This window comes from Marmota flaviventris, chromosome 19, assembly GCF_047511675.1.
Source record: "Marmota flaviventris isolate mMarFla1 chromosome 19, mMarFla1.hap1, whole genome shotgun sequence".
NCBI classification, from domain to species: Eukaryota; Metazoa; Chordata; class Mammalia; order Rodentia; family Sciuridae; genus Marmota; species Marmota flaviventris.
In genome coordinates this window covers 8479699-8493680 of record NC_092516.1, presented here as the reverse complement: position 1 = coordinate 8493680, position 13982 = coordinate 8479699, and the positions used below count along the sequence as shown (strand labels likewise).

The 13982-nt window shown below is 46.4% G+C and overlaps 1 protein-coding gene across 4 annotated transcripts in view; it reads left to right on the top strand.

The window, feature by feature from the left end:
• Rab40c (RAB40C, member RAS oncogene family) overlaps positions 1-13982 on the top strand; it is a 33562-nt gene that overhangs the window by 12637 nt on the left and 6943 nt on the right. For 3 of the 4 annotated variants that reach the window (XM_027940849.2, XM_027940851.3, XM_027940850.3), the window contains 2 exons: positions 11462-11522; positions 12217-12277. In XM_027940849.2, the coding sequence (XP_027796650.1) occupies positions 11462-11522; positions 12217-12277 (122 nt within the window). Of the gene's footprint in view, positions 1-5379; positions 5622-11461; positions 11523-12216; positions 12278-13982 lie in introns of all 4 variants that reach the window. The other variant, XM_027940852.3, reaches the window with a different exon arrangement.

Genomic DNA, 13982 nt, shown 5'->3' with positions numbered 1-13982 from the left:
AATATTTATTTTTTAGTTCTCGGCGGACACAACATCTTTGTATGTGGTGCTGAGGATCGAACCTGGGCCGCATGCATGCCAGGCAAGCGCGCTACCGCTTGAGCCACATCCCCAGCCCATATTTTTTTTTATTCTTTAAAAAAAATTTTTTGTAGTAGTAGATGGACAGAATGCCTTTATTTTATTTATTTTTATATGGTGCTGAGGATCAAACCCAGTGCCTCACGCATGCTTGGCAAGTGCTCTGCCACTGAGCTACAGCCCCAGCACTACATGTTTATTCTTGCCCAGTCTTCCATAAAGGCCCAAACCTTAGGCAGAACAAGGCAGCACGTGTGCATTGTGTGTTCAGGGGACTCACTCCTTGCCGGCTGGGTACAGGTGGGTCTATACTGACTCTGACTCTGCAGTGTCATTAGGTTGGAACTGCCGGCCAGCTTGCATGTAGTGGGTCTTCACTCTGACAGATCCCTGCTCCAGTTAATCGATTTATGTGCAGAACACAGAGAGTCACTAGCACAGTCTTTCTGCCAGGAACTGTCTGACAGATGCAGAACAAGGCACACTTTCTACTTCCACTTGTCTTTCTTTGGAGGGCTCCACAATGCAAGTCTGTAAGAATTGAGACAGTACACCTCAAGGGTATTACAAAGTGCTCAGGAGAGGAATAACAACATTAAACAAAAAAAGAGAACTGAAAACTTTCAGAGGTCAGCTTAGTTCTGATCTGATAGCTCAGCTTCACTCTTTAGGTATATAAATCAATTTCTGCAGGAAAGTGGCTGCCTGCAGCAGATTGTCACTCAGGTGACCCTCACAGGCCCCACACTGCCCTTCCTCCTGTGCTTCTCCAGCAACTCTGCTTATAGCTCCCAGGAAAACAGGGCTCCATGAGCTATGTTCAACTTTCCAAAACTCCATTGAAAACAAAGTCACATTCGAGATAAAGTTGACACTTCAGTGATCTCTTTTTGACTGTCATTCCTTCATTGCCCTTCTGACTGGTGCTATGAAATATCCCTTCAGAGAGTACCTGAGTCAGCAGCCTGGTGATTTTGATGCTCCTGCCTGTCTAGCCTCCCTCAAGTTTCTCCTGGAGTAGCCAAAGAGCAGCCATGTGCTTGCCACTCACCTTTCTGTAGTTTGTCCTCGATCATTCCCAAAGAACTACACATGGGGACTGGCAGTGCAGGGAGGCCTGGGTGCCAACTTGAGATTGTCCCCTGGATGTGGCCTAGGCCCAGGGGCCCTCTTAGACAGTGGCTTGCAGCCTCCCCTTCTCTATCCTGCAGCAAGATGCAGACAGTATAATTTTGCTAATGTACACAATTGAATGTGCCTGTAATGCACAGCAGAAAGAAATGGAATGTAAATTGTGACATAATCCTTTGTATCATGAGTGAGGAAGGGGCAGGCAAAGTACATCTTGTGCCTGTGTTATATGGGATTTCTTTTCCTAGAATGGTGAGCAGTTTTTGGCAAAATCCTGAGCAAGGTTCATTCTCCCATGACTATGCGGCATTGGCATTCCTGGGAAACACAGTATTAGCATAGGACAGAGTCAGGTCCCACCAGACCCCTGGCACAGGTGTTTCCCTGTATGAAAACTTGACTGAGTGTTTGCACATTTGTGGGTCTCAGGACAGTTCCTCATGGTACAGAAGAGCCACATACATGGTGGTTCAGCTGATGTCTCTAACCCATGCCTCCTAATCTCAGGACAACAAAAAACTATTCCACAGATTCCAAACACCCCCTTGGGGTATGCAGCTTCCACAAGAGCCACTGCTGAAGCTCATGGTCTAAACAACAGTCAGGCTTGATTACCATCAGCTCCCAGAATGGTGCTGGTGTATCATAGAAATTTAAGACTCTTGTGTGTAGTGAATTGCCACTGCCTCAAAAACCCCCTAAAGTAACAGCAAAGACATTTTAAAAATATGGGAGTCTATAAGGTGAAAGAGGTCAGTAGTTTGGGAAACAGGGTATGCTGCCATGGCCGAGTGAGGGCTGCATAGAACCCCCTGGACTTTGTATGAAGATGGGCTGAAGTCAGAGCAGGTGTGTGGGAGACTGGCCAGGGACACATGAGCCATGGACACCAGACACTACCAGGGATGGTGAGGGTGGGGAAAGCAAGGAACTAGGAGTAGCCTGACCCCAAATCTGTTCTGAACAGGGGCCCCTGTACCCCATTCCAGCACTGGTGGATAGGAGCTCATGGCAGGAGCCATGTCTTTACTGCACAACTAGTAGTCAAGAGAAATGCCCCAACAGCTCCCCTGTGAGCACCCAGTTCCCAAGCCAGAGCCTCATATCTTCCCACAACTTCTCAGGGTCACTCTTTGAGGGGTGAAGGAACAGCCAAGGTCACCAAAAGGACAGACCAAAGCAGAGACACAAAAGGACCTCAGAGAGCATCTCACCACTAGTGTGCTGGAGCCAACTACCTTCAAGAAGAGAAACAAGGATACTATCAGGAAGGACATCCAGACTCCAGAGAGCTTCTAGAAGTTACAAATCAGCAGAAATATTTAAAACCACCATAGAAAGGCTAGAAAATAAAGTTGAAAACAGAACAAAAAGAAAGGAAAGATCAGACACCTAGGCAGTTATCCCAGTGGTCACTCTGGCCAGCACAGGTCAAGATGACTGATAGCAACTAGGTGTGTAGAGGGATAAACTGAGGAGGACAAGCATACGGAGTTACCCAGCACCAGGGGTGTGGAGAACTGCACAGAGCACTCGGCAAAGAGGTTGTCCTAAGAGCTGTTAGAAGAAAAAGGCCCTGGTGGAGGATGAGGAATCAGACAGCACTGGCCTCTCTGGGAGTCACTAAGCACCTGGCAGGACTTGGGAATGACATTGCAGGATTTAGGCTCATGTAATTTTGGACAGGGAGGTTGCAGCCATGTGGTACACAGAGCCAGGAACTCTGGCTGATGACTTTGTTCTCAGGAGTGAGGCTGGTGTTCTGACCTCCCTGCTTCAGTTTCTTTCTGAGTCTCATGATGATAGTGCTTCTGGAGTCTTATAAGTATATGTGTTAGTGCAGGTCTGCCAAGAGGTAACAGCTCACCAGGGTCAGGTGAGCTAGAGGGACACTGGGGTGGAGCTGAACTAGTGGTAAGGCCTTCAGACCCACCTAGAGCCCCTGGCACTCATGAAGCCTTGGTATAGACTAGCTGAAGGCCCAAGAGAGGCACCAGCCCTTTCAGGGGCCTTGCCTTTTTAACTGAACAGTATATTATCCGATATCCTTAAAAAAGAGTGATTTTTGGGCTGGTATCGTGGCTCTGTGGTAGAGCACTTGCCTAGCACATGCTAGGCCCTGGGTTCAATCCTCAGCACCACATAAAAATAAAGGTATTGTGTCCAACTACAACTAAATAAGTAAATAAATATTTTTTTAAATGAAGGGAAAAAAGGTGGCACAAGAATGGATGGACATGCTGGGGCTTTGGCTCAGTGGTAGGGAGCTTGCCTGGCATCTGTGAGGCACTGGGGTTGATCCTCAGCACCACATAAAAAAATAAACAAAACAGAGTGGATCGACCTCGGCATGGATGACATCCAGACTCCAGCTGCTTATGGCTTTTCCTGGGGGCCCCAGCAGACCTGCCAGCCTGTGCCCAACACAGCCCACCATGCTCCTGGCACCTGGGCACCAGACCTTGTTACAGGTCATTGCTCTGCCTCCAGCAGCTGTACCCCTCCACCCTCCGAAGCAGCCTCCATCCATCATCCCCACCAGAGTTGCTCACTCTGAAGCATTGGATAAATGATAATTGCTCCTCTGAGAAACCTCCCCAGACAAGGGCTCCCTTTCTGGTGGCCCTGGCACAGCCCTGCTAAGTGGACTTTCATTAGCCCTCTGGGTTCTGCCTTTCCTACTGGACTCTCTGCGGCCACCCGGTGCACCATCCCCTCAGCACTGTGCAGTGAGCATTTCCACCATGCGGCCTGCGCAATGGTTTCATTAATGAGGTTCTTGGCATAAAGTTAGCTAGAAGAGATCGAAATAAAACACACAGACTCAGTTACCTTATTTCTATTGCCAGGTCTGAGACGGCTCCCCTCTCTGGCTCCGACCTCTAACCGCCCAGCATGGCAGCAAGGATTACTCAGGGCTAGAAGGAGAGAGAGAGAGTGAACATGCCAGGGAGTAGCCTTTTATTGGGGAACAAGAAATTCAGGGGATAATTCCATCCAATGAAGGTTGAGGGGGGACTGCACTCCAAGGTCAGGGTCAGTGATTGGGCCCCCGGGGTCAGTGGTCAGTCACACCCCCACACGGATGGGTTCTCTCATCAGGAGAGGGCTGGGAAAATTCCGACACAGCCAGAAGCCTCAGACCCAAACCAGGAGTCGCCCAGTCATGTGTCAGGATGGCTTCCCACAAGCATTGAAGATATAGCAGACCAAAGACTGAAATACTAAAAGTGTCTGGTGCTTCTGGTAAGAAAGGCCACGTGTCTGATGGAAGGTCAGGGACCCTGATTCCTTCAGTAGCTGTGAGCCTTCACTTGGTAAGCTGGAGACAGGACTAGGGGGAGCTGATTTTGGATTTTGAAGAATAGAAAAAAGATGCTTTCCAGAGTGAGGAGAGCCAGCTTGTCTTCCTGGGCTTTGGAAAGAAGGGAACGGCTGGTGAGGGCTGATGGCAAAGCCACCTGCTTCAGGTCACCTACTGCTGGCCCCTGAGTTACAGGCCCAGAGACATGGACATCCATGGGACCTATTCTGTGTGTGTATTCAGTGCAAATGTGCTACAGGAGCCAGCTCACCTGGTCATCATGAGTTGCCCGTGTAGCTGGGCTGGTTCTATAGTGCAGTTCTGTTCTGAATGCGAATGGGTCTGACTATGTTGCTCAGGCTGGTTGTGTGCTCCTGGTCTCCCACCTCAGCCTCTCTAGTGCTGGGACTACAGGCTCCTGCCACTAGGCCTGGAATAGAACTCCTGATAATCACTTGTTTTTATTTTTATTTTTGGTGCTAGGGATTGAACCCAGGGCCTCATGCATGCCGAGCACATGCTCTACCCCGAGTCTACACTCCCAGTCTCACCTTTTTTTTTTTTGGTACTGGGGATTGAACTCAGGGACACTCGACTACTGAGCCATATCCCCAGCCCTATTTTGTATTTTATTGAGAGACAGGGTCTAACTGAGTTGCTTAGCATCTCACTTTTGCAGAGGCTAGCTTTGAACTTGTGATCCTCCTGCCTAGCCTCCTGAGCTGCTGGGATTACAGGTGGATGCCACTGCGCCCGGCCAGCCTCACCTTTTGTGTGTGTGTGTGTGTGTGTACTGGGGATGGAATCCAGGGGTGCTCTACCACTGAGTACATCCCAGTCCTTTTTATTTTATTTTGAGGCAGGGTCTTGCTAAATTGCCCAGGCTGTCCTTGAACTTGTGATTCTCCTGCCTCGGCCTCTCAAGTCGCTGGGATTACAGATGTGCTTCACCATGCCTGACCACCCCATCATCTTTTAAAAAGCAGCTGAACGTTTCAGGACTGATGGGAGGATGAGGGGTTGTCAAGGCTGGCCATCACTCCCGGCCTACAGCCCTGTTTTGGCAGACCACTCTTCACAGTTGATATGGGTCTAGGAGATGGAGGTAAGAGGACAAACCAAGCTTGAAGAATGTACTTGATATTTTTTTATATCCATGACTAAATTTCCCAGGTAAAAGTGGTAACCCAGGAACTCTGTGCCCTCCCTAGTCACAGCTGGTTCATGAACCTGTCCTATCTGGACCCTGCTGTCTGCTTTGGGACCTGTTGCCCTTTCACCTCAGTACAGATCCTGCTGAGCCCATGCCACCTGGCCTTCCTGTTCCCTTGAGGCTGTGTGTGCCCTTCTCTTGGAGTCAGACTTGCTCTGGAGTTGCATCTTGGGGCTCAGTGGCCTTGGGTTACCAGTGGTAAGGCCCTTGGTAGACTGTGCTCAGAGGAGTGGCCACTAGGGAGTCTTGTCCATTTCCAGCATGACCGTTATAAGTCTAGATCATTCCACGCCTGTGTTTACTGAGCGCTATGCTACCTGGGAGTGTGGGACAGCTGAGTGTGTGCTGCACACAGGTAGCTAGGGAGCAGGCACTCCCTTCCTCTAAGCAGCCCCCTTCTCAGTGTCTGGATCTGACCCCCAGGCCATAGGGTCTCTATCCAAGAAGAACTCAGGGCCCTCAAGGGGCTGGGCTTCATCCATCCTCTGTCTGCTGTAAGAGCAGTGAACGCATCAGGTAGGCCTCTGGGTGTCACGCAGTGAGCTGGGCCAGTGGCAGGATGGCCTCGAAGTCCAGCTGAGGTCTTTGTTTCCAGTAGTGATGATAGGTGTGATATGTGAGGCATCAGCACAGCTCTTTGTGCCCCAGGTCTTTTGGTGACAAGTGTGGTCTCTTCCTCAGCCTTTCCTGGGTGCCCAGAGCTCTCCTACAGCAACTCTGGCTCTTTGGCCAGGCACAGGGCCACAGTGCCCTCTAGTGGTAGCTTGGCAGCAGGGCAGCACCTTTCCTGGGGGGGGGACAGATGGTAATTCTCAAGCAGGCACTTCAAAAATCACTGTTTGCAGCACTGTCCCTCATGGGTCTCTTGTGGCACCTCCGCTGTCAGCACTGAGTTTCATATAGGACAGAATTCTAGAAGCTTCCTCCAGAAAATCAGAGGGAAAGTTGAGGAGAAGGGGGTGGAAGACGGCTTTGGCTGGGCCTGGGCAGGTCTTTCCCTGAGGGTGTGCATGAGATGCCCTCACTTTTCCTCATTCTGAGAGATCTGATGTCTCAACCGTGTTGGAGCACACAGCTCAGTGGCATGTGGATACTTGTTCTGTTAGCAGTTGTACTACAGTCCCTGGTGCATGGAAGGCTCTCTTTTCCACACCCTTGCCACACTGGCCCTTCGTTTCTTTCTTTTATTTTTATTTTTCTGTTTGGTACCGGGGATTGAACCCAGGGCTATTTAACCACTGAGCCACATCCCAGCTTTTTTTATTTTTTTGAGAAAGGGCCGTGCTAAGTTACTGAGCTGGCCTTGAACTCAAAATCCTCCTGCCTCAGCCTCCCAAGCTGCTAGGATTACAGACATGCATCATCATGAAGGAGCAGCTTGGTTCTGACTCACTTTTCCTGGCGGTATTCCACATTTTTTTTTAGTTATGCATAGTAGTAGACTATATATTAATTTTGGGGTAGTTTTTTAAATTTGTTTTTTAGTTTTAGGTGGACACATATCTTTATTTTATGTTTATGTGGTGCTCAGAATCAAACCCACTGCCTCGCGCATGCTAGGCGAGCGCACTACCACTTGAGCCACATCCCTAGCCCAGTAGAATATATTTTGACATGTTATGTACACATGGGGCATAGCTTCCCATTCTTGTGATTGTACATCATGTGGCATTACACTGGTTATGTATTCATATATGATTCATTCCACTGTCTCAGCATGGTTTCTTGTGCTCAGTGGCTATTGGTGTATCATCTTTGGGGAAGTATCTATTCAAGGCCTTTGCCCATTTTTAATCAAGTTGACTTATAGAACTCTCAGTTCATAACAAAATACATGATTTACAAATATTTTCTTCCATTTTGTGGGCTACATTTTTCTCTCTGCTGATACTTTTTATTTTTTCCTTTTTAGTACTGGGGATTGAACTTAGAGGCACTCAATCACTGAGCCACATCCCAATCCCTATTTTTTATTTTAGTTAGAGACAGCGTCTCACTGAGTTGCTTAGTGCTTTGCTGTTGCTGAGGTTGGCTTTGAATTTGTGATCTTCCTATCTCAGCCTCCCAAGCTGCTGGGATTATAGGCATGAGCCAACATGCTTGGCCTTATACTTTTTAAAGAATTTGTTCTGATTAATAATTATACATGACAGTAGAATGCACTTTGACACATCATACATAAATGATATATAATTTCTCATTCTTCTGGTAGTACACGATATAGAATCGCCGGTTATGTAGTTGTATATGACATAGGGTAATAATGTCTCATTCGTTCTACTGTTTTTCCTATCCCCGGGCCCTCTCCCCTCCCTTCGCTCCCCTGTACCTAAAGTAACTATTCTTCCATAGCCTCCTCCCCCATTGTGAATTAGCACCCACATATCAGAGAAAACATTTGGCTTTTGGTTTTAGGGAATTGGCTTATTTTGCATAGCATGATATTCTCCAGCTCTATCCATTTACCGGCAAATGCCATAATTTTATTCTTCTTTAAGGCTAAGTAATATTCCATTGTGTATATATAACATGCTTCCTTTATTCATTCATCTGTTAAAGGACACCTAGGTTGGTTCCATAGCTTAGCTATTGTGAGTTGAGCTGCTGTAAACATTGATGTGGCTGCATCACTGTAGTGTGCTGATTTTAAGTCCTTTGGGTATAAACTGAGAAGTGGGATAGCTGGGTCAAATGGTGGTTCCATTCCAGATTTCCTGAGGAATCTTCATACTGATTTCCATAATGATTGCACTAATTTGTAGTCCCACCAGCAATGTATGAGTGTACCTTTTCCCCCACATCCTCACCAACATTTATTATTGCTTGTATTCTTGATAATTGCCATTCTGACTAGAGAGAGATGAAATCTTTTTCTTTTTAATATTTTTTTAGTTGTTAATAGATCTTTTATTTTATTTATTTATATGTGGTGCTGAGGATTGAGCCCAGGGCCTTGCACGTGCTAGGCAAGTGCTCTACCACTGAGCCACCCCCTCACCCCAGAGATGAAATCTTAAAGTAGTTTTGATTTGCATTTCTCCAATTGCTAGAGATGTTGAACATTTTTTTCATATATTTGTTGATCAATTGTATTTCTTCTTCAGTGAAGTGTCTGTTCAGTTCCTTAGCCCATTTATTGGTTGGGATGTGTGTGTGTGTGTGTGTGTGTGTGTGTGTGTGTGTGTTTATTTATTTATTTTTGGTGTTAAGGTTTTTGAGTTCTTTGTATATCCTGGGGGTTAATGCTCTATCTGAGGTGCATGTGGTAAAGATTTTCTCCCACTCTGTGGGCTGTCTTTTCACATTATTGATTCTTTCATTTGCTGAGAAGAAGCATTCCCTCTAAAAAGTGGAACAAGACAAGGATGCCCTCTTTTACCACTTCTATTCTACATTGTCCTTGAAACTCTAGCCAGAGTAATTATATAGGAGAAAGAAATTAAAGGGGTATGAATAGGAAGAGAAGAACTCAAACTATTTGCCAATGATATGATTCTATATTTAGAAGATCAAAAAAAAAAAATTCATCAGAAAACTTCTGGAACTAATAAATGAATTCAGCAAAGTAGCAGAATATAAAATCAACACCCATAAATCAAACATGTTCCTATACATCAGTGATAAATCTACTGAAAGAAATTAGGAAAACTGCCCCATTCAAGTAGCCTCAAAAAAATAAATAAATAAATACTTGGGAGTTAATCAAAAGAGGTGAAGGAGCTCTATTTACCATGGGGTAAAATAGGAAGGCACTAAAGAAAAAAAAAAAAATGGAAGAATACCTTGGGAGATGGAAAGACCTCCCATGCTCCTGGATAGTCAGAATTAATGTAGTCAAAATGGCTGTACTACCAAAAGCATTATATAGGTTTAATGCACTTCCTATTATAATCCCAATGACCTTCTTTATAGAACTAGAAAAAGCAGTCATAAAATTCATTTGAAAAAATAAGAGACCCAGAATAGCCAAAGCAATCCTCAGCAAGAAGAGTGAAGCAAGAGGCATTACAATACCAGATCTTAACTATACTACAGAGCAATAGCACCAAAACCAGCATGGTATTGGCTGTATATCAAAACAACAAGGTTTTGATATACAGTCACTAATTTGCTAGGCCAACAAATGCCTGAAAGGAGCTCCTGATGGCTGAAGGGGTGCCAAGTGGTCTGCCTGCCTGGATAGAGCCATACACACACAGACACACACACACACACACACACAGTCATGCACAGACACATGCACAAAAAAATAGATATGCAGAGGTATAGAGATACATGCAGAGGCACATGGACCCACAAAAATAGAGAAACACAGAGATATAGAGATATGCAGAGACACAGACACAGATATAAAGACAGACACACCTACAGATATACAGACACCATCGTTTGAGAGTGACATGTATGTTTAAAATGCCCCTTTCCAGGCTAGGGTTGTAGCTCAGTAGTTGAGCACTCACCTTGCATGCTTGAGATGCTGGGTTCAATCCTCAGCACCACATACAAAAATAAATAAATAAAACAAAGATATTGTGTCCATCTACAACTTAAAAAAATAAAAATAAAAAAAAATGCCCATTTCCAGCCCCCTTGGAGCAAGGGTTATAAAAGCTGAGAACCTGCCAGACACCATGATACAGTCTATAATCCCAGTGACTTAGAAGGCTGAGGCAGGAAGATCACAAGTTTGAGATGAGCAAGTTAATGAGATCCTGTCTCAAAATAAAAAAGGCTGGGGGCTGGGATTGTGGCTCAGAGTGAGAGTGGTCGCCTCGCACGCATGAGGCACTGGGTTCAATCCTCAGCACCACATAAAAATAAAGATATTAAAAAAACAAAACAAAAAAAAAAGGGCTGGGGATGTGGCTCAGTGATAAAGCATCCCTGGGTTCAATTCCTGGTACAAAAACAAAAAAAGGAGAACCTGATATGTTTAAGGCTTGTATGAATGAGGACTGAGCACTATGGGCAGGAGCTGCGGACAGGGTTCTTGTTGCCTGTATATTAAATGTCCAGTGTGGCCTGCTCTAATCAACTTCTCTGGGACTGACTTTTTACACATCAGTGTTTTTTTTTAAAAAAAAGAAAAGAAAACCTCAAGACATAGTAAGCATAGGTCTTCTGGACAGCTCTCCAAAGAAATGGCACTGGTGCGCAGTAATGCACACCAGTGACCCCAGGCACTTGGGAGGCTGAGGCAGGAGGGGTCTCAAGCTCAAGAGAGGTCTTGACTCAAAATCAGAAGGGTTGGGATGTAGCTCAGTGGTGGGATGCCCCTGGGTTCAATCCCCAGTACTGCACACACAAGAGGAAGGGAAGGAGGGGATGGGAAGGAAACAACATCTTTAAGTTGCCTCATCCTTGATAATGCTTCAGTTGTGAGTTCCTGGGGCCACAGCAGGCCTTTGAGAGTTTAGCCTCAGAATCCACATTTAGTAGGTGAAAGTGGAGGTGAGCCATGTCCTTCCAGCCTGCCAGACTCAGAGCCCCTGGAAAGGCTGGTGTGACCAGCCTGCAGTCATTGCCTTGTCCTGACCTCAGCACTTGCCTTGTCCTGTGGTTGCTGTGTGCAGGTGGGCTGGGCTGGGGCCACAGGGAGTACTCCTGCCCTATTCCCCAGCAGGTTGCAGGGAGACATTTTTTTCCACTTTGCAGCACAGGCTCAGTTGAGGAGTCTGAGCTCTAGGGAGGCTGGTTGCTGAGGGTTGCCATACCCCTGTGCTTCTTCACAGGGATTGACTACAAGACAACCACCATCCTGCTGGACGGGAGGCGTGTCAAGCTGGAGCTCTGGTAAGTTGGGGTGTTGGGTGGAGACGGGGAGCCATGGGGTAAAATAGGAAGGCACCCTCTTTATATCCTGCTTGTAGTTGCCATTTAAACAGGCCCTGCTCAAGCAGGGAATGGACTCTGTTCCGAGATAGGAAAACAGGAGGTTTAAGGCATCTTTTCCTGACAGGGCCCATGCCCTCTTTGCCCCAAAAGACATATTTCCACAGTGGGTGATGCTGCCTCTCCTGGCATTTTCCTGGGCTACACATTAAAGAACACATTTCATGGGCTGGGTTGTGGCTCAGTGGCAGAGTGCTTGCCTAGCATGTGTGAGGTACTGGGTTCGATTCTCAACACCAATATAAATAAATAAAATAAAGGCCCAACAACAACAACAACAAAAACATTTCCCAGAACTTCAAAGTCTGCGACAACAATTTCATTGGTCTCTGGGGTTCTCCAGATAGTGTCCTGGACTTCCAGGCCCAAGTGGGACTCATTGAGCAGGTAGACAAGGGCTGCCCTCTTGGTCTGCCTCTGTGGTGTTACTCACCGGGCTGGCATGATCTGTGTAGTTGGCATCTTCCTGGCATACCCTCTCTGCGCTTCTCTGGCTCCCTCGCCTGGTCTCTCCAGGATGTCCAGATGAGCTGCTGAGCCAGAGCGGAGGACATGACCCCTCACTCAGGTCCCTCTGACTCCCTATGTGTTTCAGGGACACTTCGGGCCAGGGCCGGTTCTGCACCATCTTCAGGTCCTACTCCAGGGGCGCACAGGTAAGACCAGTGACACTCTCTTGCTGCTTTTTAGTTGGTTTCTTGTGACCTTTTCTGGTCAGGCAGCTGTCCTGTCCAATATCCAAAGCACATTATTCCTTTTTAGGGTTTTTTTTGACATATGAACATCAGGCTTTCCCTGATAGCCTGTATATTAAATGTCCAGTGTGGCCTGCTCTAATCAACTTCTCTGGGACTGACTTTTTACCCATCAGTATTTTTTTTTTTTAAAAGAAAACCTCAAGACATAGTAAGCATAGGTCTTCTAGAAATGGCACTTGTGCGCAGTAATGCACACCAGTGATCCCAGGCACTTGAGAGGCTGAGGCAGGAGGGGTCTCAAGCTCAAGAGAGGTCTTGACTCAAAATCAGAAGGGCTGGGATGTAGCTCAGTGGTGGGATGCCCCTGGGTTCAATCCCCAGTACTGCACACAGCCATCCTCCTTGACGCTCTTTCTGAGCGTGGAAGCCTCCCCGCAGTGTTGACCATGTCCTCAGTGCACCTGCTTTCAGTGTCCCTGCAGTGCATTGCTATTCTCAAGCTGTGGCCAGTGGCCTTTTGCCTGGTGCTTTGGAATGTGCCCTGAACATAGCACAATGGCCACAGCACCCTCCCCGAGCTATTGAAATACATCTTGTTAAGCTGGATGTGATGGCATGTACCTGTAATCCCAGCTACTCTGGAAGCTGAGGCTGGAGTCCATGAGTTGGAGAGTTGGAGGCTAGCCTGGGCAACATTAAAAAAAAAAAAAAAAAAAAAAAAAAGATTATACATTTTTTTTTTTTTTTTTAACCCAGGATACTTTATCATTGAGCCACATACCTATAGCCCTTTTTGTTTATTTTGAGACAGGGTCTCACTAAGTTGCTTAGAGTCTTATTAACTTGCTGAGGCCGGCCTTGAGCTTACAATCCTCCTGTCTCAACCTCCCAAGCCACTGGGATTATAGGCATGTGCCACTGTGCCCAGCTTTTACATCTATTTTTAAACATATTTTATTGGGAAGCCAGGGTTGTGGCTCAGTGGTAGAGCACTTGCCAGCATGCGTGAGGCACTGGGTTTGATCCCCAGTACCACATTAAAAATAAAAACAAAATAAAGGTATTGTGTCCATATACAACTAAAAAAAATATTTAAAAAAATGTTTTGGGGGATGGGGATGTAGCTCAGTGGTAAAGTGCTTGCCTACCATGTTCAAGGCCCTGGGTTTGATCCCTAGCACTGCAAAAAAAGATAAAGCCTGGTACCGTGGCACACGCCTGTAATCCTAGCAACTTAAGAGGCTGAGACAGGAAGATTGCAAGTTCAAGACCAGCCTGAGCAACTTAGTGAGGATTAAGCAACTTAGTAGACCCTCTCTCAAAAAATAAGGGCTGGGGATATGGCTCAGTGGTAGAGCACCTCTGGGTTCAGTCCCCAGTAACAACAACAACAACAAAAAAAGTTTATTATTTTCCATTTGCTTTTCAGCACTTTCTAGTTTCTGCAATAAACATGTAGACTTTTACAATAGGACAATATAGTAAAGAGAGCAGTTACCCTGGTGGGGCATAGAGGGTTATTGGGAAGTCATGGAAAGGCAGTTTAGAGTAAGCCTGGCTGGGCTCACCTGTGGTGTTCCCACCATAGCACTATTAAGCTCTGCCTCTGCCAGACTGTTTTCTGGGAAGCAAAGCAGGTGTCATCATTTCTGTGTTCTTTCCA